Raw genomic sequence first — 26,563 nt, 5'->3', positions numbered from 1 at the left:
ATTACGACCTCAAAAACTATTTCGAAACATTGCCAATTTATGAAAACGGCCATCAGTTATATTGCCAAACCTTTTTGTTATTTCGCTTAGGATATTCAATATAGAATTATCAATAGTACTTCTTTGTATAACAACTTTAGTATAAACTTTATTTCCTGGCCTTTCTTTGAAGCTTTAGAAGCGCTTTGCATATAGCGTTTTATTTTTTTTTTACCGAAACATTTGGTATTTGCACACTTGCTCGTTTAAAAAAAATACTGAACTGGATACAGCCTTACTTGAAAAGTGCAAATTTATAAGGTACACATATTCGAAAACGTGATATCTTGCCTGAAGAATTCTTCGGGACGATAAAGCCATGCGCACTCTGTCCGAAAGCGCCGGTTTTCTCATAGCGAGGACTGGGTCAAAAGCGAACCAAAGGCTCTGCAAATGCAACGCGGTGAGCAGTTTATTACTAGCCATGCCAAGTGATAGCTTTCGTCATGCGTACGAAGCGCCCAGCACTATCTGCGTGAACTATCGCTGCAAGGCTATAGGCGAGCATGCGCCCGTGAAATCCGTAACGAGAACAAACGCCGACCACCATCGAATAATGCTCGGCGCGATATTATCACCTACTATCGGTGTGGCCATTTGTCTGCAGGTCGTTTCAGTGGCAGTGACTCGGTCTGGTGATCTCTCAGTTAAATGAGTGTAGAACAAACAGGCGCCGCAGGCACAGCATTCGTCGTCGCGGTAAGATCAACGACTTCTATGCCAAATCAAAAGCACCACATGGTCGATGATGCTGGGAACGTCCAGCTCAGCGTCAGTCGGCCGACGCCGTCCCACGTGTACGACGCGGCTGAGGAGCGGCATCTGCAAGAACTCGCACTGCAATTTTCCGAGTCTTCACCGGCTGCGCAGGCTCCAGCGACTGCGTCGGAGCTGGCGGGGACTTCTGAGGACACAGGATCCGCCGAAGAGAGTTCAAAGGAACAAACAGCTAATGCGGGGTCGCCATTACTGAAAGATACTCCCGCCGAACAAGGACCAGAACGGGCTGACCCTAACCTGCACGATGGTTCCAGCGTCACGGCAGCGTCTTCTGTGACACCCATTACTGTTCGCTTGATCGAGGAGCCAGTGGCCAAACTGCAGGTAATATTTGAAATCATGGTCGATATTTGCTAACGCGGTATCGCGAGCTCCTCTTTAGAAACTGCCCTCCGTCGACAGACGAAACCACACAGCTGCTTCGGAAAAAAAGTATCTTGATCGATGTATTGGCGGGTTTGAAAAGTGTACGGCTTTTCGTCACATTTCTTCCTCTTCTTCCCTTGTGGCTGTCGTTAATGTCTCCATATTGTACAGATACCACGCATAGCTCCATGCACGACGTATGTCGTCGAGTTCATGGGCTCAAGAGGGCGAAACGCGGCGGGGAAAGCATTCGAATTTAGTTATTGAATATAGTTTTTTACATGTCCAGTGCGCTGCAAGCTAAACGCGCGTTGCTATGGAAGCAGACGCCTCTGCATTGGAGTCTGACTCTTGGTCAGCTCGTATAGCTAAGCAGTCATCACTTTTCGTGCCATTCATTATTTCTAAACTGTCTCACGCCGGCTGAAGACACCCGGTGTAATAGTATAGGTATTTTTCAAGTGACTTCAAGGCCGCAGATTCTCACCTAAAGGCCCTTTTATAGTCTGACGTTATCGGCGCGCGGGCGAGCGTCGTTTGCGGCCAGTCACGCTACGCCGGTTGCGCTGTGCCAGCCGAAACGCCATCTCTATACTCCGACGTGCGCGCCGTCGGCTGTTACCTTCGGAGCATGCGCCGAACGATCCCAAGCCCGCGCGCCGCTTTGATCAACTTCTGCGATCGTCGGCGAAGTGCCTAGGCCGCCTTTATTTCTTCGCGCGAAATGCATTGTCGGTCGGCGCAGTCGACGCGACCAACGCGCGAATGGATCAGGATAAAGACTTTAGGTACGGTGTCTTAGGTCAGGAGCGAATTCGGCGCCGGGCTCGTTGGGGAGCGTCGGAAGCCGCCGGTTACGTTGGCTGCGCCGGTGCGCTCGACTATAGAGGGGGTCGTTTTCGCCAACGTGACGTAGCGTGCGCGCGCGCGCTCGCGTTACGTCGGACTATAAACGGCCCTTGGGCGTAAACCCAGCAGACCTAATAACGCCTGTGCATCATATTAACACGGGCGTATTTTTTGCTACTTGGCGGTGGCCATGTTCCCCAGATTATTACTGTTATCAATTTCATGCTCTGCGCGAGACGCGCCAATCGTGCTGTGAACAGCAGGCGGAAACTATGCCTCCCATTGCTCGTGTCAAATCGCGTCACAATTACGTCAGGCCTGCAGTCAGCCCCAATTCTTCCCCTAGCTGATGACGGCCTAAAATGTAAATCAGAAAAACAAAAGTGGCGGTGACGTCACGCTCCCCTGCTTTCGCCCTCCTTTCCCCTGATGATTATCCGTTGCTTCGCCTTATCGTCGCTTCGCCGGCCGAGCGGCGTATGGCCGGCGCGACCGCTCAACTTCACTGCTCGAATGTCGCTATGTGGAGCACTGGCTTCTGCGATTTATGCAGTGTGCCAGTGACTGGCACCAAACACAAACCTTGGGTAATTTTTTTTCTATTAACGTTTTGAACGCTGACGCACCACCCAACACACGCCACATCCACGAGCAGGATCTGGGTTCCCAAGAGCTTATGCATCTCTGGTTTCACTAATGACTTCAACGTCTATGGGCAGCCCTCTTGGTCATTTTCGGGCGACATTTTTTTTTTGCGTTTTTCAAGTTAGCAAAACAGTCCGGGCGCATGAGTGATAATTTTTTATTCTCGAGGAAAGTTGTGTATCGCGAAGGGCTGGGAAGATTGGCGCACGTTCTGTAGCAGCGTTCCATGAACTTGGCCCCACAGATTCGTTCTATGCCTTAATATGCCAGTCACTATTTTTCCAGCCCGTTACTGCAGACGTCTGCCACCTACCGTTCCGCATCTTGCAGCATGGATAGAGCACAGTGCGTGAGCGCTTACCCAGTTGCATTTCCGACAGCTGACCGTGCAGTAGAAGGGCAAAAGCGGTAATGGTTTCGCACTCGTGCGCGCTTCAAGCAACGTTTGGCGGGCCGCCGATAGCGTCATCTTGTTCCTCTTGAGCGAACTACTCCACGAAAAGGGTCCATAGCTGAGTGACCGTAAACGGAGTTGCTAAGAAGCACATGCTCAGCTATCACTGCACGGATTCGTATTCTTGCTACGGCATGGCTAATGTGTGTCGGTGAATAGCAAGATGCCAATCCGCAGTGGTTGCCATCATACAAACATGCGACGATGCGGCCGTGCCTAGGCCGCCTAATGTATATGAAGGATGTCCCAACTATCATGCACCATGATTTAAAAATATGCAAATGCCACGTAGCTGGACAGAACCAAGGCAATGTTGTTTGCCGGCACTTGGACATACTCGGATTATTTTTTGCATTCCACCTAATTACATTATTAATCTTAGTGGAATAATCAACTGCTCAAATATAATAATTAGATCAAAAGTGTGAATGATGAAATTGCAGACCAACATGAAAAATCTCCCGATACAGTTTTCTGTTGCTCAATACGCGCTGCTTGAAAGTGTTTTTCCAAGCGTGAAAGAAGCCCGCGAATACACGCAAAGTGCCTCGAGTGGCCAGTCGCGCGGCAATTTCACGTGTATTTGCGTACTTCACACGAAGTAGCTGCAATCGCTAATGTTACCGCCACGTAACATTTCCGACGTATTTGTTCTTTGACGTCGACCGGCGTCGACGCGGCCATTATACAACACTAGAATGTGCACTCAAGTCTAGATTACCAACTTTATTGTATGCCCTTGTAATTTTTTTTAATAATAACGTGTGAGCGTTAAACGCACGGCACGTCAGCGGCCTTGTAGTCGCGAGGAGCATTCCTGAAGTGAACACCGCTGCGAAATAAATTGGAAGTCGCCTTACGCGCCCGCATGTACAGGTGCTCCCAGAATAATTCGGAAAGCCGGACACCCAGCTGCTTGTCGGCGGAGCGTGCCGGCGGATAAATACAGGCACGATCTGCGCATGCGCGGGGTCCCTAGCGACCAAGTTTCACTCCCTAGTGCATCTAGATTGGCGTTGTCTTGCTCCAAAAGGGTAGCGCTAGGTGCCCTTTAGCTTTGTGCAATGGGGCTGTGCGTATGAGTGTATGTATGTGATCTGTAGCACAGTATGCACCGTTATCTATAAATAAAGGCTTTTGGATTCCTTCCAGCATATTTTCGCCATGATCTGCATCCCGTTTTGGAGATAGCAATGCTTTGCGTGATTATGTGCGAGTAAGGCGGTTTGGCTACAACGGCATCGCTACCTTATTTTCAACGATGTTAGCCTGTCCTGCGAAGTATTAGTTCTTGTTAAATTATCTCCCGTTCCGTGTTACTACTAGTTTTGTAATACGAGGACAATTTCGACTATTACATGACCGCTCACTTAACAGGTGTGTCTGTGATAGGGGCAATAAATCAATTTACGAAATGAAATAAGACGGCACGTTCATGAAGGCCAATTTCACGCAGAGGAAGTTAGTTCATGCAAAGGGCACTCTAATAAACTTTTCAAGACTCCAGTGATTTATTTGCGCACCTCGGTACGTGGTTCGCGCGAATCAATCAAGGAATCTGGACCATTGGTAGCGAGTATCCTTACATTTTGATGGAGTGTCGGCGTTTGTTGGCCTAGATACTCATTTTCTTTTGCTCAGAGGGAATATAAAACGATAATCAAGGGTAGGCTGTGTGAGCTGAATGCAAAAAATAGTATGAAAAACATAGTAAATCTAAATGACAGGAAGAACACTCAGATTTCTTTTTTTCACAGAAAACAAAAAGAATCGAAACGTAACTGTATTTCGTCGAAAGCGGTTGGCATGTTCCGTTATCAATACCTCGTGAATGCACCGTCCACGCGATAACAGCTTGTAGCCGGCGTGGAATTGACTCGTAGAGCGCACCTACGAAGTCACTCCTCTCACCAAGGCACTTCCACTCGCGCGTTATGGCGAGCCAGAGCTCGTCGGCACTGGCACCTCCCAGATTCAGCTTGGACAAACTTTTCTTCATCGTGCCCCACACGTTCTCCATAACACTGAAGTCTGCACCTTTGGGAGGCCAGTCAAAAACGCGAACACCACGTTCTTGAAGATCACAGTTCTGGCGGTGTGCACCGGGCTCAGGTCTTGTTGGAACAAATAGCAGCCATCTTTAAACGGCACGTCCAGAGCATATGGCAATAGGTGGTAGTCCAGAATTTCGTAGTAAGCTTCAGCTGTGAACGATGAGGACAGTCGGATTAGCCCTCCTTGCTAATTTGCTTTCCCAAACGTTGACAGCACAGCGGCCGCTGCTGTAGATCTCGGAAACACACCCAGGCTCGTATCGACACGAAAAGAATTAAGGGAAGAAATAATGCTCTTTCCAGATGAAATACCCTTTGCGCGTCCGAAGAATTTGTGCTTAAAAGATCAGAAAAAAAGAAAGAAAAAAAACGTGCAGTTGTATTGAATTGAATTGAATTTTATTTCTCGTTCATTCAAACGAGGGTAGGCTGAGACTAAAGGCATAAAGCCTGACAAAGGTCTCAGCCCCCACGAACAAGTTTGACAGCAGATCACACACATATGCACAATTTTGCGCGTTACAACAGCGTTGGTTACAGTGAAAGTTCATGGTTGCAGTATCCATGGTCATTAGACTCTTCAAATTTATTTTAAAAATGTACAGCAACAGCTAAGTACAACTAGGCATTCCAGATTCTAATGGTGCACAAAATAAACGTCAGCAAATTTATAGAGTAATATAGAGCAACGAAATGCGCAAAAAAAGAAACACATCCTAATTGTGTGCCAAAAAATAAAAAATATATATATAGAAAATTACTAAAAAAAGTGGAAACAGGACCTGGATGCAAAATATATTTGTCTTAAAACAAAACGGAAAAATATGAAATGACATCACATCATGTGGATCCTGAAAAAAAATTAAATGTAATTCATGGCAGAAACATTTTTCGTTTAATACACTCATTTATTCAATTTTAAACTATCTATCTTCCCTATCTAACCAATCTCGTATTTCGTTTTTAAATGTCTTTAAAGAAGTATTTAAGGATACAGATGCACTGAACCTGTTCATTATTTTTCTGGACTGATAGACAAATGTTTGTTTCCCGTAATTGGTCCTTGCTTTTGGTGTGCGTCGTGTGCTGTGTCGCAAGAAGTATCCGGAGAGGTGACGTTCAGTACATTGTGCGCCTGGGTTTGTCTTTCGGATTTCTAGAAGAATTTGCATATAATATATCCTGTCCACACGCAGCATATCATATTTTTGGAATAGTGGACCGGTTCTTAGATCTGAAAAGCAGCCATGGTAATTTGCATATAAGCCACTAGCTTTTTTTGTAAGGTAATCAATTTTGTGTAATTTGTTCTGGTGGTTGTACCCCAAACCAATATCCCGTAGCAAAGCTTTGAATAAAGAAGTGCATTATACAGTTTTTTTCAGCCATAGAGGGATCAGGTGTGCAATTCTATAGATTATACCGATGTTTTTTGATAATTCACCGAAAAGGGAATTCACATGTGTATTCCACGATAATTCTTCACTAAAATGAATTCCCAGAAACTTTTGTTGTTTGACCTGTTTAATAAGGAAGTTGTTAAATTTTACTTCTATTCAACCCTCAATTCTTTTATTAGGTGCCCTAAATATAATTTAGGTTGTTTTAGTTGCGTTCAGCTGGAGTTTGTTGGTCGTCAACTAGTCAGATAACAAAGTTGCATATTCATTTACACACTGCTCTAATTCTGTTGTGTTATCGGCTGTAAAGGACACATTTGTATCATCTGCATACATTGCCAACGTTTGGGAACCTGGTAAATCTGTAATATCATTAACATAAATTAGATATAGTAACGGTCCTAACTTTGAACCTTGCGGGACACCTTGATGTAGGGTAAGCATGTCAGATGCAGTAGTTCACATCTGCACAAACTGTTTTCTAATACATATGTAACTTTTTATCAAGTCATTTGCAACGCCTCGTACTCCGTATCTTTCTAATTTTTCAGTTAAGATATAGTGGGCAATCGAATCAAACGCCTTTCTCAGGCCCAAAAACAGGCCAAGCGTTAACTTTTTCTGTTCGATGTTTGCAATTATTCGATCTTTAATATCCAGTAAAGCTTGCTCGGTTGAGTTATCTTTTTGGAAAACCGTATTGGCATTGTGCAATAACATTGTGTTTCGTAAAAAAATTGTTCGTCGTAAATGTTGCATAGATAACACTTTCAAAAAGTTTTGAAAATACAGTGAGAACTGAAATCAGCCTGTAATTTGATAATTGGTCTGCACTGCCCCCTTTAAAGATTGGTGTGACACGCGCTATCTTAAGCTCGTCTGGAAAAACCCCTGTGCTAAGAGACAAGTTTATAAGATGCACGAGCAATCGCCCTCTTTCGTGTGACACATATTTAACCGGAATAGGACTGATACCGTCTACGCCAGCTGAAACATGCTGATAACAGTCTGATAAGATCACTTACTTCGCCGAGACAAGTTGGTTTCAAGAAAAGTGAATGTGATACATGTGGTGTGAAAAAAGTGTGATCGTTTCCGATTGCAACGTGTGCAGAGTTTATACCAGCGTTAATAAAATGCGTATTCATGCAGCTAACCAATTCCGCACGTTCTATTTCCCGCCCGTTTAAGCGCGATATTTGCGGATGCGTGTTTGTATTTTTTTCCTGTTATTTCATTAACGGGATCCCATATTTTCTCGGATTGTTTCGTATATTTGAGAAAAGGCGCTCATAGTAATCACACTTCGCTTTCCTTAAATCACTTTGTACTTCATTCCAAAATTTTTTTGTACGTCACGAATAGCTCAGGCTGCCGCTTGCGGCTGAAGGTGTGATACATAGCGTCTTTCTTTTTGATCCGTTCGTACAAGTCTTTGTCGACTCAAGGTTCGCGCGCCTTTTTATGTTTCTTTCCAGAAGCTGCTGGCTGAAGTGGAAAAGCCAAATCATAGCATGCGAGCACAATTCGTTGAAACAGATGAAACGCTCTGTTTACATCTGTTTCATTATATATTTCTTGCCAGTCTACGCACTGGAGGAGACATCGGAATTGCTCTAGAGTATTTTGCCTGATTATTCGACGAAATCTCTGTTTGCAGTCATTGTTTTGTTTATCAGGGTCTTTAGGTACAAGACAAAACACAGGTAAATGGTCACTTAAATCTGCTATTAGTACTCCCGACTTGATATCACATTCATTCAAGTTCGAAACGCATATGTCCAACTGTGTAGCACTATTGACTGTTACCCTTGTTGGTGCAGTAATGTAATTACTGCAGCCATAACACGAAAACAATGCATTGAGTTCTAGAGACCATGCTTCATCAGTGATCATGTTGACATTCACATCCCCCATAATTACACAAGTCTCATTAGTCGGGTCGGGTCAAAGGCAATAGCTTTTCCTTAAAACTACAAAATGTGGCATTGTCTCCCGTTGGGGGCCTGTATACGACACTTACAACAGTTTTATTTAGGTGCACGGTCAAACATTCTACCTCATTAGTAATAATAGAAAACTATTCAATAACATCTAACTTCAACGGTTCTTTAACATAAACTACTACCCCTCCACCGGCTTTATTTTCTCTTCTTATATGATGCGACCTATACCCTGAGAACTGTGGAACAGGATCATTTGCAGTTAACCATGTTTCCGTGAAAAGCACATCAAATTTTTCGGTTTTTGATTGTATTAACTCATTGATTTCATCCAACTTATTTCTCATGCTTCTTGTATTAATATGTATGCAGGATAACATATTGCATCCCGAATATTCTTTGTTGAACTTTTCCATGTCATAGTAAGCGTCTGTCACTTGGAGACCAGGTGAATAAGTAGACGCCATCTCAGTGCCATAGTTTATCATTAGGTCATTTTAGATAAGTCCTCAATAGTGGTGATGCGCAGAATGGGCGAGCCTTCATCTTTACGAGCAAGTACCACGCCATTGGCAATCCAGACATATTGTCAATTTGTTTCCTTCCTTTATTTGTCGCGGAGACGCGAGAAGTTTTTTGTTTTGTTGCGTCAAATGCTCGTTGACGTACACTGAGTTGTCTGAGGTGAGACCAAGATCTTTACAAGTTAAGAGATTTTTTCTTGCTTTCATGTGCACACGGTTTCTTTTCATTCTTTGCACGAAGCGCACAACGATGTTTTTGACGCCAGTCTGTGCAGTTGACACCCAGTGACACGTGTCAATGTCACTTTCTGAAATGCTCTCGCCAACCGCTACTCCAATGCTTTTTATCACTGTCATGACGTCATTTCCACCGGGTACGCCTTTAATTTCTAAATTATTGGCTCTTTGATACTGTTCTAATTCGTTTACACTCTGTGACAACCTTTCGTTCTCGGCCTTCAAATGAACATTAAGCTTCACTAACTCCTTGATCTCAGCCCTCAAATCAGCTATATCTTTCGTGAGGCCGTGTACTCCATCGCATGCAGTGGAACAAAAGTTCACACTGTCTTTTAATTCTCTGAGTTCCGTTCTCATGTACCGTTTGATATTCTCTAGTTGTCGGCACAACTATTTCATATCCATTGTGTCTGACTAGCTCAGATAACAAAGCAAGTGTACATCAGTATCAAAACACACTTTGTTCGGCAGCAGCGCACAGGACAATCTGATGAAACGCTCAATTCCTAAACAGTTAGCTCACCTGCGAAAGCAGACGATGGCTATTAGCGCTGTAGGGTCGCTGCGCTGCTGCCGAACTGTAGCCTGGGCAAGCCGTTCCTTCGCCTTTTATAGAGGCACGGTGACGCCACTTTCTGTAAGATGGCCGTCGTAGCTTTGCTTGTCACGTGGTGCCTCCCGTTTTCCCTTGTGCCGCTCCTTCAATTCTTGCTCATATGCTGATGCAGATGCAGCACGTTTCCCGCGAAAGCAGACGATGGCTATTAGCGGAGTACGGACGGTGCGCTGCTGCCGAACTGTATGGTCTCCATACGCGGCGCTCTTGATCCCATCTAGATTAAAATGTCGATTCATCTGAGAATATGACTTCCTTTAATTTTTCAGTCGTCCAGCGCTAATATGCCCTGGCAAACTCAAGGCACCGGCGTTTTTGGCGCTCCGTAAGGTGTGGCTTTTGTGCCGCGACAAATACAAGAAGAGGAGCCTCTCGCATGCGCCTTCTAATTGTTTCCTCGCTGGCTTGCAGGTTGAGAGCTGTTTGGATTATTTGGTTGACCGCACTTGTAAACTTTTCTCTGAGGCGGCAAATCTGGCATTGAGGTATACCTTGTAAGCAGAGCTTAATTAGATTTCTCCGCTCATCCATCGCCACTCTTTTCGGCATGCTGCCTCGATTGGAATAGGGCGGAGTTCGTGTGACTGGCATGGTTAAAATATGTTCGTATCTCTTTATCAATGGAGCCACCGATATTATTATGGTTGCATCAGACGCAAATGCCACCCTTTGCCAGTGCTAGTCACTTTCGGTTACCATACGTATTTTGAGCAAATGATAAATACGGCCCACATGAAAAATGAAAAAAAAAGGCGCCCAAGCTTAAGAACATGCACACAAGAGCGCTTATGCTGCAATGCGCGTACATGCGCAAATACAGCTTGTCACAGACACCACCAGCCCAGCCGCCCTTGACAAAACTTTAAGGGGCACCTAGGGCTACCGTTGTGGAGCAACGCAACGCAAACTAGATGCACTGGGGAACCACGCATGCGCAGGGAGACCGCGCACGCGCAGACCATGGTACTACTTTTTCCACGGCCCGCTGCGCCGGTGAGCGGCCGCGCGTGTGGCGTTCCGAATTACTCTGGGAGCGCCTGTACTGTCACCGATACCGCCACCCTTCGCCGCTGACACGCCTAGCGGTCGACGTTCGCGTGACAATAGTACAAATACATTTATGCCATGATAGCAGAGTGTTAAATGTCCAGCTGCTGTGCCGCAGAAGTTATATGTGACCGTCCGCATCCGTACGTTATTTTTAACTAAGAACTGATCGTTATCTTCAAGTATTGTACCGATTGCACGTTACCTGTTGCACGTTACGTTACTGGTTGTTGCATCAAAATAGCGGTGACAGCAACGCTGCTATACAGCCTCTTTCGCGCTCAGACATTGCATCCAACGCAACTGGACCAGCCTCAGCATATGAATTCGTTATGCAATTAAGCGTCATGCACTGTACTTCGCCAGGACCGAATTTGACTTCGTTCATTTCGCCTGCGGCCTGCGCACTCAATGCCTTCTTCAGCCTTTCCATTCCACCGCGTAGTTCCCGCTAGGGTCGCTAGTGACATAGAGACCTAACATGAACTCGAGATCGCATGTTGCGACGCTTCAATCAAGGCGTGGGCAATGCTGGTCGTGGCGACGGCATTCCGGAAGGGGCGGATTGTGAAAGCTCTCATTTACTGAGCGTAGCCTACCTAATAAATATCCGGGGTGATCAACATGTTCCGCGCTGTTTCCGGGCCCTTCTCTGATTTTTTAATCTATTCGTGTGGACGTCGACTGTCGTCGTCCTAGAGACGGCATGCGACTGGCCAGGTGAGCGTAGCCTACCTAATAAATATCCGGGGTGATCAACATGTTCCGCGCTGTTTCCGGGCCCTTCTGTGATTTTTTAATCTATTCGTGTGGACGTCGACTGTCGTCGTCCTAGAGACGGCATGCGACTGGCCAGGTGAGCGTAGCCTACCTAATAAATATCCGGGGTGATCAGCATGTTCCGCGCTGTTTCCGGGCCCTTCTCTGATTTTTTTATCTATTCGTGTGGACGTCGACTGTCGTCGTCCTAGAGACGGCATGCGACTGGCCAGGTGAGCGTAGCCTACCTAATAAATATCCGGGGTGATCAACATGTTCCGCGCTGTTTCCGGGCCCTTCTCTGATTTTTTAATCTATTCGTGTGGACGTCGACTGTCGTCGTCCTAGAGACGGCATGCGACTGGCCAGGTGAGCGTAGCCTACCTAATAAATATCGGGGTGATCAACATGTTCCGCGCTGTTTCCGGGCCCTTCTCTGATTTTTTAATCTATTCGTGTGGACGTCGACTGTCGTCGTCCTAGAGACGGCATGCGACTGGCCAGGTGAGCGTAGCCTACCTAATAAATATCCGGGGTGATCAACATGTTCCGCGCTGTTTCCGGGCCCTTCTCTGACTTTTTAATCTATTCGTGTGGACGTCGACTGTCGTCGTCCTAGAGACGGCATGCGACTGGCCAGGTGAGCGTAGCCTACCTAATAAATATCCGGGGTGATCAACATGTTCCGCGCTGTTTCCGGGCCCTTCTCTGATTTTTTAATCTATTCGTGTGGACGTCGACTGTCGTCGTCCTAGAGACGGCATGCGACTGGCCAGGTGAGCGTAGGAGGAGGAGGAGGAAAAAAAAGAAGGAAAGGCAGGGAGGTTAACCAGAAGCACGTCCGGTTTGCTACCCTACACGGGGGAAGGGGTTTAAAGGGATGAAAAGAAAGGATAGAGAGAGAGGGAAGAAAGCACTCGCAGTATAAACACATGCGGTTGTCCCACACTTCACAATCGGTCACTGAGGCCAGTCGACTTCATGAACTGTAACAATGCCCGCGCCGCTTTGTAAGCCTGCGACGCGTGGGGCCACGGTCCAAGAATCTTTGTCTCTGAAAAAGGTCTGCTGTCCAATCGGTCTAACACACTCCGGAGAAGGTCACGTTCGGTCTCATAAAGATGACAAAAACACAACACGTGTTCCACCGTCTCCTCACAGTTGCACGAGTCACAGATTGGTGTGTCGGACATGCCCAGAAGGAATGAGTATGCTTTCGTAAAAGCCACTCCTAACCAGAGGCGGCAAAGTAAAGTTGCATCACGGCGGGGGAAGTTCGATGGAATTTGTAGCCTCATTGTAGGATCCAGTCGTTGGAGATGACAGTTCGTAAAAATCGGGCTGCTCCATGACGTTTCTCTCTCGGTTTGAGCGAGTAAACGAAGACCCCTCGCCGCGTCTGTCCTCGATAAGGGTATAGGAACAGTCAGGGTTTCCTTATGGGCTGACCGGGCGGCATCATCGGCAAGGTCATTACCAACGATGCCACAGTGCCCCGGCAGCCATTGAAAGATGATGTCATGTCCGTTCATGAGGGCTTGATGGAGAACCTCTCTGGTCTCAAACACCAGTTGTTCATGTGTCTTGCGTCGTAATGCTGACTGCAGACTCTGAAGGGCTGCCTTGGAGTCACAAAAAATGACCCACTTTCGAGGTGGTGTTTCTACGATGTAATTACCTGCAGCACGTAGTACGGCAAGTTCTGTAGCCGTAGAAGTCGTTATGTGGGACACTTTGAACTTCCTTGTGACTTGTAAGGTCGGGATGATAAAAGCACCTGTGGAGCTGGTGGCTGAGACAGATCCATCGGTGTAAACTTGCGTTCTTAACTCATATGCATCGTTCAGCAATGACAATGTCAACTGTCGTAGAGCTACCGTGGAATGACTGAGCTTGTTCGTAATTCCCGGAATCGTGAGGTGTACTTGTGGCTGCCGTAGACACCACGGGGGTGACAGTGGTCTTGCTGCTGGTGTAAATCCCGATGGAAGGCAGCCTTGATGTGTCGCAACAAGTTTCGAAAACGTGGCCTGAGGTCTTTGTGCCGGCAAAACAGCAATGTGATGACTGGGTACGCGACACAGGTGTCGAATGTGTGCTCTGAGGTTGTCAACCGTGATGTATGTTGGAATCAAGTAGTCTCTAGCAATCACGATTGTTGCATGAGTCGAGGCGCATCGTGGAAGTCCAAGACATGTCCGCAGAGCCTGGCCTTGCAAACTTTGGAGGGTACGAATATTTGTTTTGCATGTATTCGCCAAAACCGGCAAGCTGTATCGTAAAAAGCCCAGAAACAGTGTTCTGTACAGCTGCAGCATGGACCGTACCGACGTTCCCCAAGTTTTTCCACACAGGAACTTCATTATATGTATAATTGAAATTAGTCTCCGCTTCAGGTAGATGCAGTGGGGGCTCCATGAAAGGTTCCTGTCAATAATCACACCTAAGAAGCGGTGAGACTTCTGGTATGTAATATCCTGGCCATTGAGAGAAACAGGGTACGGTGACATGGGTTTGCGCGTAAAGGCAATGAGCGCACATTTTTCGATGGACATAGTAAGGCCTTGTTTTCGGAGATAGGAACAAGTTAGGGTGGCTGCCCGCTGAATTCTTGCGCGCACTTGAAGACGAGTCACCGCAGAAGACCAAAGACAAATATCGTCGGCGTATATCGACAGGTGTATTGTATTGGGTAATAGTTCAGCAAGGCCAATCATAGCTAGGTTAAACAGAATAGGGCTCAATACCCCGCCCTGTGGGACGCCGCAGTAGGTATAATAGTTGGCAGAGGGGCCATTTTCTGTCTGCACATAGAAGGACCTTCTGGTCAAATAGTCTCTGATCCATTGAAACATACAGCCACCGATTCCGACAGCCTCCAGTGATTCAAGGATCGCTTCATGTGTGACATTATCGTACGCCCCTTTCACATCAAGAAAGAGCGCCACTGATATGCGCTTGAGACATTTTTGATGCTGTATGTACGTTGTCAGGTCGATAACATTGTCTATTGAAGACCTGCCTCGCCGAAAGCCTGTCATTGAGTCAGGGTATATACTGTGGCGTTCAAGGTACCATTCTAAGCGTGTAAGGATCATTTTTTCCATTACTTTACCTACGCAACTTGCCAGGGCAATAGGGCGATATGATGACAGGTCTAAAGGCGACTTCCCTGTTTTTAGTAGCGGTACAAGCCGACTTATTTTCCATTGCAGAGGAACAATTCCGTCACGCCATGAGCGGTTGTAGTAATTCAACAGCTCTTGCCTGGCCTCCCGTCCAAGATGGACAAGAGCTGCATAGGTGATGCCGTCAGGCCCTGGTGAAGATGAACGTCGAGAAGCAGCCAAAGATGCGTCAAGTTCTTCCATAGTAAATGGAAGTTCCATTTCTGGTACGCGAGACACAGGGACGACACTAACACCTTCGGCGTGGGGGGTGACACACACGCCGGCGATCCGCGCACAAAAATTATTTGCCACCTCAAGTTGCGTCTGGCAGTGATGTAGGGCTAAGGCCATGAAGGGATGTCGCTGTTGTGGAGACGAGCGGAGGCCACGAACTGTCCTCCAGATGTATGAAAGTGGTTTACGAGGGTCCAGGGATTCACAAAAGGACTTCCAACGTTGTTCCTGCAATTTGTCCAAACGGCGCTGGATTTTCTTCTGTGTTCTTCGTGCCATTCTCAGGTCACAAACTGCCTTCGTGCGCCTGTACCTCCTTTCAGCTCGTCGTCGAAGTGCCGTTAGCCTCTCCAGTTCTACGTCAAATTGGGAACGGTTCGCTTTCAATGTTAGGAGGCATGAAGCTTCTCTCATTGCCTCTGAGATGGTTTCCTCTAGGCTATGGCCCAAGTCTTCTCTGCATGCATTTTCCATATGTAGCTTGAATTTAGTCCAATCGATACGTTGTACTGCATTCGACGAGGAGGAATTGTTTAGCCCCCTGATCTTCAAGTAAGTGGGAATATGGTCACTTCCATGCGTTTCTATGTCTGAAAACCACTGTACTTGCGAGCTGAAGCATCGTGATACCAAAGTCAAATACAGGCAACTGCTGTACTTGAGGCCTCGCAGGTATGTAGGACTGCCGTCATTCATCACACAAAGGTCGTGATCATTGGCGAATGTTACCAGATTCCTGCCTCTGGAATTGATTGCCGAGCTACCCCAGAGTAAGTGATGTGCGTTGAAATCGCCCGTTATAATCCAAGGACCACTGGTATGTAACAATATGTCTCGCAGTCTATCGCATTCAAATCGTCCTGACGGCGATAAGTAGACACCAATGAGTGTGAATGACACGTGTTTCTTTTTTACACGTAGGCAGACATACTGATTGTCATCATGTGGTTGTACTGCATGGTGGGCATACGTAAAATCCGTGCGGATGTAAACGACAATTTTGCTGCGCTCCTCGCACGTCGACGACAAAAATGGTTCGTACCCTGACAGTTTGATGGGAGTAAGTACGTTGGGTTCACAAATAACGATTATGGGAATCCGATTTGTGAAAACATATTGACGGAAGGATGAGATGCGGGACCTCAAGCCTCTGGCGTTCCACTGTAAAATCGAAGCTTGTCTGACCTCAGTGCGAAATGACAGTATTGGACGAGCCATGGTGTCTACTCAAGGCTTGCAAGTACTGGATTTAGAGCATCCAGTACCTGTAGTGCACTTTGAGCTGACGGCGTTTTTAGCTTGCCTAGGAGCACGCGAATGGCGTTCATCATTGATCGAAGCATCGCGATCACTTGTTTGTCCTCTTCAGGCAGTTTATCGGCGGGAGGTTCAGCATTCGTGGTTGCCGATGTGCGCTGTGGCTTTGCGGGTGGCTGTGGTCTTGGCAACCTAGGCCAGCTGCATCAACCGCAGTCTCACTTTTTCCAGCATTCTGGTTCCTATCAGCCGTGACCGGTCTGGGCGGCAAGGGTGGTGGAGCCGGTGGATATGCGACAGACGCGGTAGAGACGCTGATTTTCTTCAACGAACGTCGGCGACGATATCGCCGCTTTCTGATGGTTTTGGCAGCCTCTCGGTGAGACGAATGGTCTCTCGCCATTTGTTTTAATACAGCCAGCTCCTTTTTCATGTTTGGGCAATCCTTTGACGAAGCTTCATGGGGCCCATGACAATTCGAGCATTTAAGAACAGTGGCCCTGCAATCATCCGCGGAGTGCGTTTCAGCGCAGCGAGAACACACTGCTGCATTCTCGCAAACGCTTCTCACGTGGCCCAGCCTCATGCATTTGAGGCATTGTAGTGGCTTCGGTACGAAAGGTCGCACAGGATGTCGAAAGTGGCCTACCTTTACATATGAAGGTAGACAGTCTCCCTTGAACACTATCTTCAAACAGCGTGAGCTGCCCAGGCGGGTAACACTCGCGATGACATCAGCTTCACTGGCTGGTTTCACAAGAACTTCCAAGTCGGAGCTGGGAATCGCGGAATCTACATCGTAGATGACACCGGTGACGATGTCAGAGCCCAGCGGGATGTGGGAACGGACCTTCATTCCATCCAGGTCGGTGACGTTGCGCAGGGTATTCAGTGCGGCTGCATGAGTAACGTCGATCGCCAGGACGTTCTTGCGCATGTTTACTCTGATGTCGACAATTTCATTCGGCACCAGTGCCTCTAGCAGCACCGAAACGGTTTGCCTGTTGAGGCGCTTCATGTTCCCGTTGGGTACAGCAGGAACAAAGAGGATGGTGTTGGTCGCAGGCCTCTGTTGTGGTCTTTCATTCAATGTGCTCGAGGACGAAGAGGTCCTGGTGTTGCGTCTCTTCGCCTTACGGCTCATAACAAGTTCGAAGTCGTCATCGTCGGAGGCCTCCTCGCTGCTCAGTGAGTAGATATGGGTGTCCTCGCTGTCAGAGTTGCTGTGAGGGCCAGTCCGCTTTCTTGACGCGGCCACCGCTGACGTCGCCGAATCTGGCAGACGTCCGGGTTGGTCCGCGTCCATCGCCCACGAACAAAGAATCGACTTCTCAGAGGTACACGTATAATTCCACAAAATGGCAAGAGATACTCAAAAAACGTTCTGCCCAGCAGACACTTCGCCGTCGTCCATCCAGGTGAGCGTAGCCTACCTAATAAATATCCGGGGTGATCAACATGTTCCGCGCTGTTTCCGGGCCCTTCTCTGATTTTTTAATCTATTCGTGTGGACGTCGACTGTCGTCGTCCTAGAGACGGCATGCGACTGGCCAGGTGAGCGTAGCCTACCTAATAAATATCCGGGGTGATCAACATGTTCCGCGCTGTTTCCGGGCCCTTCTCTGATTTTTTAATCTATTCGTGTGGACGTCGACTGTCGTCGTCCTAGAGACGGCATGCGACTGGCCAGGTGAGCGTAGCCTACCTAATAAATATCCGGGGTGATCAACATGTTCCGCGCTGTTTCCGGGCCCTTCTCTGATTTTTTAATCTATTCGTGTGGACGTCGACTGTCGTCGTCCTAGAGACGGCATGCGACTGGCCAGGTGAGCGTAGCCTACCTAATAAATATCCGGGGTGTTCAACATGTTCCGCGCTGTTTCCGGGCCCTTCTCTGATTTTTTAATCTATTCGTGTGGACGTCGACTGTCGTCGTCCTAGAGACGGCATGCGACTGGCCAGGTGAGCGTAGCCTACCTAATAAATATCCGGGGTGATCAACATGTTCCGCGCTGTTTCCGGGCCCTTCTCTGATTTTTTAATCTATTCGTGTGGACGTCGACTGTCGTCGTCCTAGAGACGGCATGCGACTGGCCAGGTGAGCGTAGCCTACCTAATAAATATCCGGGGTGATCAACATGTTCCGCGCTGTTTCCGGGCCCTTCTCTGATTTTTTAATCTATTCGTGTGGACGTCGACTGTCGTCGTCCTAGAGACGGCATGCGACTGGCCAGGTGAGCGTAGCCTACCTAATAAATATCCGGGGTGATCAACATGTTCCGCGCTGTTTCCGGGCCCTTCTCTGATTTTTTAATCTATTCGTGTGGACGTCGACTGTCGTCGTCCTAGAGACGGCATGCGACTGGCCAGGTGAGCGTAGCCTACCTAATAAATATCCGGGGTGTTCAACATGTTCCGCGCTGTTTCCGGGCCCTTCTCTGATTTTTTAATCTATTCGTGTGGACGTCGACTGTCGTCGTCCTAGAGACGGCATGCGACTGGCCAGGTGAGCGTAGCCTACCTAATAAATATCCGGGGTGATCAACATGTTCCGCGCTGTTTCCGGGCCCTTCTCTGATTTTTTAATCTATTCGTGTGGACGTCGACTGTCGTCGTCCTAGAGACGGCATGCGACTGGCCAGGTGAGCGTAGCCTACCTAATAAATATCCGGGGTGATCAACATGTTCCGCGCTGTTTCCGGGCCCTTCTCTGATTTTTTAATCTATTCGTGTGGACGTCGACTGTCGTCGTCCTAGAGACGGCATGCGACTGGCCAGGTGAGCGTAGCCTACCTAATAAATATCCGGGGTGATCAACATGTTCCGCGCTGTTTCCGGGCCCTTCTCTGATTTTTTAATCTATTCGTGTGGACGTCGACTGTCGTCGTCCTAGAGACGGCATGCGACTGGCCAGGTGAGCGTAGCCTACCTAATAAATATCCGGGGTGATCAACATGTTCCGCGCTGTTTCCGGGCCCTTCTCTGATTTTTTAATCTATTCGTGTGGACGTCGACTGTCGTCGTCCTAGAGACGGCATGCGACTGGCCAGGTGAGCGTAGCCTACCTAATAAATATCCGGGGTGATCAACATGTTCCGCGCTGTTTCCGGGCCCTTCTCTGATTTTTTAATCTATTCGTGTGGACGTCGACTGTCGTCGTCCTAGAGACGGCATGCGACTGGCCAGGTGAGCGTAGCCTACCTAATAAATATCCGGGGTGTTCAACATGTTCCGCGCTGTTTCCGGGCCCTTCTCTGATTTTTTAATCTATTCGTGTGGACGTCGACTGTCGTCGTCCTAGAGACGGCATGCGACTGGCCAGGTGAGCGTAGCCTACCTAATAAATATCCGGGGTGATCAACATGTTCCGCGCTGTTTCCGGGCCCTTCTCTGATTTTTAATCTATTCGTGTGGACGTCGACTGTCGTCGTCCTAGAGACGGCATGCGACTGGCCAGGTGAGCGTAGCCTACCTAATAAATATCCGGGGTGATCAACATGTTCCGCGCTGTTTCCGGGCCCTTCTCTGATTTTTTAATCTATTCGTGTGGACGTCGACTGTCGTCGTCCTAGAGACGGCATGCGACTGGCCAGGTGAGCGTAGCCTACCTAATAAATATCCGGGGTGTTCAACATGTTCCGCGCTGTTTCCGGGCCCTTCTCTGATTTTTTAATCTATTCGTGTGGACGTCGACTGTCGTCGTCCTAGAGACGGCATGCGACTGGCCAGGTGAGCGTAGCCTACCTAATAAATATCCGGGGTGATCAACATGTTCCGCGCTGTTTCCGGGCCCTTCTCTGATTTTTTAATCTATTCGTGTGGACGTCGACTGTCGTCGTCCTAGAGACGGCATGCGACTGGCCAGGTGAGCGTAGCCTACCTAATAAATATCCGGGGTGATCAACATGTTCCGCGCTGTTTCCGGGCCCTTCTCTGTATTTTTAATCTATTCGTGTGGACGTCGACTGTCGTCGTCCTAGAGACGGCATGCGACTGGCCAGGTGAGCGTAGCCTACCTAATAAATATCCGGGGTGATCAACATGTTCCGCGCTGTTTCCGGGCCCTTCTCTGATTTTTTAATCTATTCGTGTGGACGTCGACTGTCGTCGTCCTAGAGACGGCATGCGACTGGCCAGGTGAGCGTAGCCTACCTAATAAATATCCGGGGTGATCAACATGTTCCGCGCTGTTTCCGGGCCCTTCTCTGATTTTTTAATCTATTCGTGTGGACGTCGACTGTCGTCGTCCTAGAGACGGCATGCGACTGGCCAGGTGAGCGTAGCCTACCTAATAAATATCCGGGGTGTTCAACATGTTCCGCGCTGTTTCCGGGCCCTTCTCTGATTTTTTAATCTATTCGTGTGGACGTCGACTGTCGTCGTCCTAGAGACGGCATGCGACTGGCCAGGTGAGCGTAGCCTACCTAATAAATATCCGGGGTGATCAACATGTTCCGCGCTGTTTCCGGGCCCTTCTCTGATTTTTTAATCTATTCGTGTGGACGTCGACTGTCGTCGTCCTAGAGACGGCATGCGACTGGCCAGGTGAGCGTAGCCTACCTAATAAATATCCGGGGTGTTCAACATGTTCCGCGCTGTTTCCGGGCCCTTCTCTGATTTTTTAATCTATTCGTGTGGACGTCGACTGTCGTCGTCCTAGAGACGGCATGCGACTGGCCAGGTGAGCGTAGCCTACCTAATAAATATCCGGGGTGATCAACATGTTCCGCGCTGTTTCCGGGCCCTTCTCTGATTTTTTAATCTATTCGTGTGGACGTCGACTGTCGTCGTCCTAGAGACGGCATGCGACTGGCCAGGTGAGCGTAGCCTACCTAATAAATATCCGGGGTGATCAACATGTTCCGCGCTGTTTCCGGGCCCTTCTCTGATTTTTTAATCTATTCGTGTGGACGTCGACTGTCGTCGTCCTAGAGACGGCATGCGACTGGCCAGGTGAGCGTAGCCTACCTAATAAATATCCGGGGTGATCAACATGTTCCGCGCTGTTTCCGGGCCCTTCTCTGTATTTTTAATCTATTCGTGTGGACGTCGACTGTCGTCGTCCTAGAGACGGCATGCGACTGGCCAGGTGAGCGTAGCCTACCTAATAAATATCCGGGGTGATCAACATGTTCCGCGCTGTTTCCGGGCCCTTCTCTGTATTTTTAATCTATTCGTGTGGACGTCGACTGTCGTCGTCCTAGAGACGGCATGCGACTGGCCAGGTGAGCGTAGCCTACCTAATAAATATCCGGGGTGATCAACATGTTCCGCGCTGTTTCCGGGCCCTTCTCTGTATTTTTAATCTATTCGTGTGGACGTCGACTGTCGTCGTCCTAGAGACGGCATGCGACTGGCCAGGTGAGCGTAGCCTACCTAATAAATATCCGGGGTGATCAACATGTTCCGCGCTGTTTCCGGGCCCTTCTCTGTATTTTTAATCTATTCGTGTGGACGTCGACTGTCGTCGTCCTAGAGACGGCATGCGACTGGCCAGGTGAGCGTAGCCTACCTAATAAATATCCGGGGTGTTCAACATGTTCCGCGCTGTTTCCGGGCCCTTCTCTGATTTTTTAATCTATTCGTGTGGACGTCGACTGTCGTCGTCCTAGAGACGGCATGCGACTGGCCAGGTGAGCGTAGCCTACCTAATAAATATCCGGGGTGATCAACATGTTCCGCGCTGTTTCCGGGCCCTTCTCTGATTTTTTAATCTATTCGTGTGGACGTCGACTGTCGTCGTCCTAGAGACGGCATGCGACTGGCCAGGTGAGCGTAGCCTACCTAATAAATATCCGGGGTGATCAACATGTTCCGCGCTGTTTCCGGGCCCTTCTCTGTATTTTTAATCTATTCGTGTGGACGTCGACTGTCGTCGTCCTAGAGACGGCATGCGACTGGCCAGGTGAGCGTAGCCTACCTAATAAATATCCGGGGTGATCAACATGTTCCGCGCTGTTTCCGGGCCCTTCTCTGATTTTTTAATCTATTCGTGTGGACGTCGACTGTCGTCGTCCTAGAGACGGCATGCGACTGGCCAGGTGAGCGTAGCCTACCTAATAAATATCCGGGGTGTTCAACATGTTCCGCGCTGTTTCCGGGCCCTTCTCTGATTTTTTAATCTATTCGTGTGGACGTCGACTGTCGTCGTCCTAGAGACGGCATGCGACTGGCCAGGTGAGCGTAGCCTACCTAATAAATATCCGGGGTGTTCAACATGTTCCGCGCTGTTTCCGGGCCCTTCTCTGATTTTTTAATCTATTCGTGTGGACGTCGACTGTCGTCGTCCTAGAGACGGCATGCGACTGGCCAGGTGAGCGTAGCCTACCTAATAAATATCCGGGGTGATCAACATGTTCCGCGCTGTTTCCGGGCCCTTCTCTGTATTTTTAATCTATTCGTGTGGACGTCGACTGTCGTCGTCCTAGAGACGGCATGCGACTGGCCAGGTGAGCGTAGCCTACCTAATAAATATCCGGGGTGATCAACATGTTCCGCGCTGTTTCCGGGCCCTTCTCTGATTTTTTAATCTATTCGTGTGGACGTCGACTGTCGTCGTCCTAGAGACGGCATGTGACTGGCCAGGTGATTTCAGACAGAATTTAACTTTTTTTATACTTGTAATAAGTTCGTTAATATTTTTCGCTTTCACTCAGTGTAATCATTTGTGTACGTGACTCATTTATTCAGGTGAAAAAATCGGCCACAGGGCCCCTGCTAAAGCCGCATATAACAAAAGCATGTTATAATATTATTGCTTATAATATATATTACTTGGTGTTTGAGCGAACACTTTCAAAATTTCTTAAAAATTGCGTGTGGCAGATACCATAGTTCTAGAGATGTCTGCTCGAAGAGGCGCACATTGCTTGCACAAAAGAATTGAAATGCATAATCGGCTAATCAACAAAAATTCACTGATTAGGTTTTTAACTAATTACATTATGCCACATATTGCAATTTACAAATTCTAGCGGGTGAGACTGCAAGGCATATCTACTTGAAAAGAATTCTGTGGATGACACCATTTACGGGATATGCCCCGTTAAACTTGCGGTAAAAATGCGCTGTCGTTTCACTTTCTTAACAAAGCGCCGTTGTATACATTGAAGCACAAAAGTAACTGGAACACCAATGCATTTCTCCGCCAAGTTCTGGAACTATTATCTCGAAACTGTTGTCATCCTGAGAATTTGTTCCAAGTGAATCCGCCTTGCGAACTCCCCAGCTAGAATTTATGAATTGCAATATGTGCCATGAGGTGATCAGTTAACTGAATTAGTCAATTCTTGTTAATTAGTCGATTATGCATATACATTTTAGCATAAATTTAATGTCCGCCTCTTCGAGTAGAGCATCTCATGCACTAGAATTGCGCTATCTGCCACAGGCAATGTGTAAAAATTTCTGAAAGTGTTCGCTGAAACATCCGGTACATATGCAATAGTACTACACACATGCCTTAGATTGGTATCGTTGTCTAGATAAGAGGAGTCATTGCTCGATCATGCATGTGTCCAGTGCACAAACGGCGCTGTTGTATCGCATCACGCATTATGCAATCGGAACTCAATTTAGCCGTTCGCTTGGTGTCGTGAGAGGCTCAGCTCGGCAGCACATTTGTCGATTCGAGCGGGAATGGTCACGTTTGAGAGAGAACTCACTCTGCCATAGTCGGTATATTCTGTCAAACTCAGACATGTATTTATCAGGAGTTAAAGGCCTACGTGTGGGCTATTTTATGCAGAATTTTCTCGCTTGCTCGGTTACGGCCCTTCCGCCTTGACACGTAGGGCACAGAAATGGCGTGAAGAGACTCTGACAGCGAGGTCAGTTCGCACCCACCAACTTTTAACATGGCGGTCAGCTACGAATATGGAGCAAGCACGATTGCGACACTACACCGCCGGGCCCCCACTAACTGTATCATAGCTTAGGCATCTCAACTTTCCAATGCGTGAATAGATGCCATACTTTGCCCGTAGCGCGGTGCGCAAACACAGAATGGAAGAAGCTGTGAATGTGCAGGTAGCAAAACTTGCTTGCTCGACTGATTATTAGTGGTTGTGGATGAATGGAAGGAATAAGTTTACTGAAAGGTAACGCAAGTAACCTCTTTCAGAAATTTTACACCTGAAGTTGTGGTTCTTGCACATTCATATGACTTCCTCAAACACTCTGTTTAAACTCAGGTTGCGAATGATAAAGTATACAATCTCTATAAGCCTCGTGAGGGCTTCTAAATAACCCCGTATTACGAGATAATGCTCGGGCTGCCTGTGTATTATTGCAATCAAGTCTAGCCACCGTGAAGTGCCTTGCTTTATAAAGTAAGTCAGCATAATTACACCATTGACCATGATAACCACCTACAACATTGAACAGTGAAGCGGATCAAAATTCCTAGTCTGCATCGAATACTTTCATTATTAGTAGAGTGTAGCAACAAATTTTTGCTTGAAGGTCGTCAAGAGATGCGCCCCAAGTAATTTTGCAGAAGTTAGAAATTTCTTTATTTTCAGAAAAAAAGGCGTGAACCGTACTTTTCCTCGCCTCTTTTTCTAATTTGCCCTCCAGTTTCAAGCGAAATCAAAAAATTGGTGAGCTAACTATCTTGTAAATTGTAAAGCACTTATCGATGATCGGAGCAACAAATAAATTTGAAGTTAAACGCTGAACCAAGGCGCGTTAAAAAAACAAAAAAAAACGTCAAATATGCCTTAAACATTTTCGCGTGTTGGCGCAGAAGGTTATTTAAATGCAGGTTGCCTTAATTCCCTGTGAGAGGTTGTATAGATCTGAAGTGAAAGGGTTACCGTGTAGGAAACTGCTCTGGATACCAAGCGCTTTTAAAGTGTGCAACATTTTGCAACTCGATAACCACATTTTTTTGCACATTACTTCATTTCAGATTTCTTGTGCCTGTAAATAATGTGGCGTTGGAAAAGTAGATGAAGTTACCCTGTGTGGCTGGATTTTTATGCCTAATGTAAAAATTAAAGTTAAAATGAAAAATAGTCGTGACACGTTTTGCGATTGTCCTCGCCTGAACTGGCTCATCCACTGCAGCGATGTCGTCGCACTTTCCCACTAGTCTCGTGCATAGGCGCTGACTACGGGGGGGGGGGGGGGGGGGGGGTCTCACGGCATGGAGCCCCCTCCGGAGTTTTCCGGGAAGCCCTGCCCCCCCCCCCCCCCCCCCGCTCCTAAATTTTCATTACCAGAGTCCTGGTACCCAAATCATTTATGGTTTATTTTGAGGTGCCTCTGCCTTTTCCCTTAAAATGTTAATGTGGCTCACAGCTAATTGCGTCATTGTTGACGCGGACGTGCACGCCTTTTCTTCATGCTTTCGCTTTATTTCTGAAAATCCTGACAATAGGACAACAAGCGCACTAGAAGCACCTACCCCATCCGTATTTTTTCCCTTCGACATGTTATTTTAATTTCCAGTGTCAACACCTTGCACGTACACATATTTCAATGTGTACGCAGGACAACGTTTATATTTTTAAAGAGAAAGAGGTAGTCAAGTAACAATTATTTCTAATGATAAGGATAGCCTATGTCTAGAGAATGAATATGTTTCTGTATGTTCAACTCGCTACAAATGGCTTTGGGCGCTTTTTTGACACTGATAAAGACCTGCAGACTTCAGTGACCCCTTCGGCTGGGTCTTTTATCAACGGTGTGTGAAATGCACGTGAATGATACGTGTCTCCGCATTGCTTCTCTTTGCAGTAGGTAATGCTAGCGACTCATGAAAAAAAAGACATAATAATTTACAACATTTATTCGGGATGGAAAAGAAACATCGCAACGTGCATGCAGAGTTCATAAATATATATAATTAACTTAGTAACCGAAGTGACGCCAAGCCGGATTCACTCGAAATCAGAATCAATAGCAGTCATATGCAGCAGAGCTTTTACTAGGATTCAGAATTTAAAAAAAGACTGCAGTTTCGCCGCAAAGGCGAAGCAGTATTAGTGATAGCGAAGCATAAGACAATTACACGAAAAAAATTATTCCCGTATAAATGCGTGTAAGAGCCGCACCCCCAACTTGAAAGCAAATGTTTTTTTTTTTTAATCCAACCGAGAAGCAATCACGTTCACCGCTGATTCCGATCGCGCTCCACCGCGAATTTTCCCGCGCAGCGTACTTTCGCGCGTAGCCACTATAT

General features: G+C 47.4%; 1 protein-coding gene across 1 annotated transcript in view; it reads left to right on the top strand.

The window, feature by feature from the left end:
• The first annotated feature begins 558 nt into the window (after positions 1 to 558).
• LOC119437534 (TATA-box-binding protein-like) overlaps positions 559 to 26,563 on the top strand; it is a 195,870-nt gene continuing 169,865 nt past the window's right edge. Inside the window, exon 1 of the mRNA XM_037704539.2 lies at positions 559 to 1,143. Coding sequence (XP_037560467.1) covers positions 691 to 1,143 — 453 coding nt within the window. The 5' untranslated portion in view covers positions 559 to 690. The remainder of the gene's footprint in view (positions 1,144 to 26,563) is intronic.

The sequence above is a fragment of the Dermacentor silvarum genome, chromosome 1 (assembly GCF_013339745.2).
Source record: "Dermacentor silvarum isolate Dsil-2018 chromosome 1, BIME_Dsil_1.4, whole genome shotgun sequence".
In the NCBI taxonomy this organism is placed as follows: Eukaryota; Metazoa; Arthropoda; class Arachnida; order Ixodida; family Ixodidae; genus Dermacentor; species Dermacentor silvarum.
The sequence above is the reverse complement of the archived record's forward strand: the minus strand, read 5'-3'. Positions and strand labels throughout refer to the sequence as shown.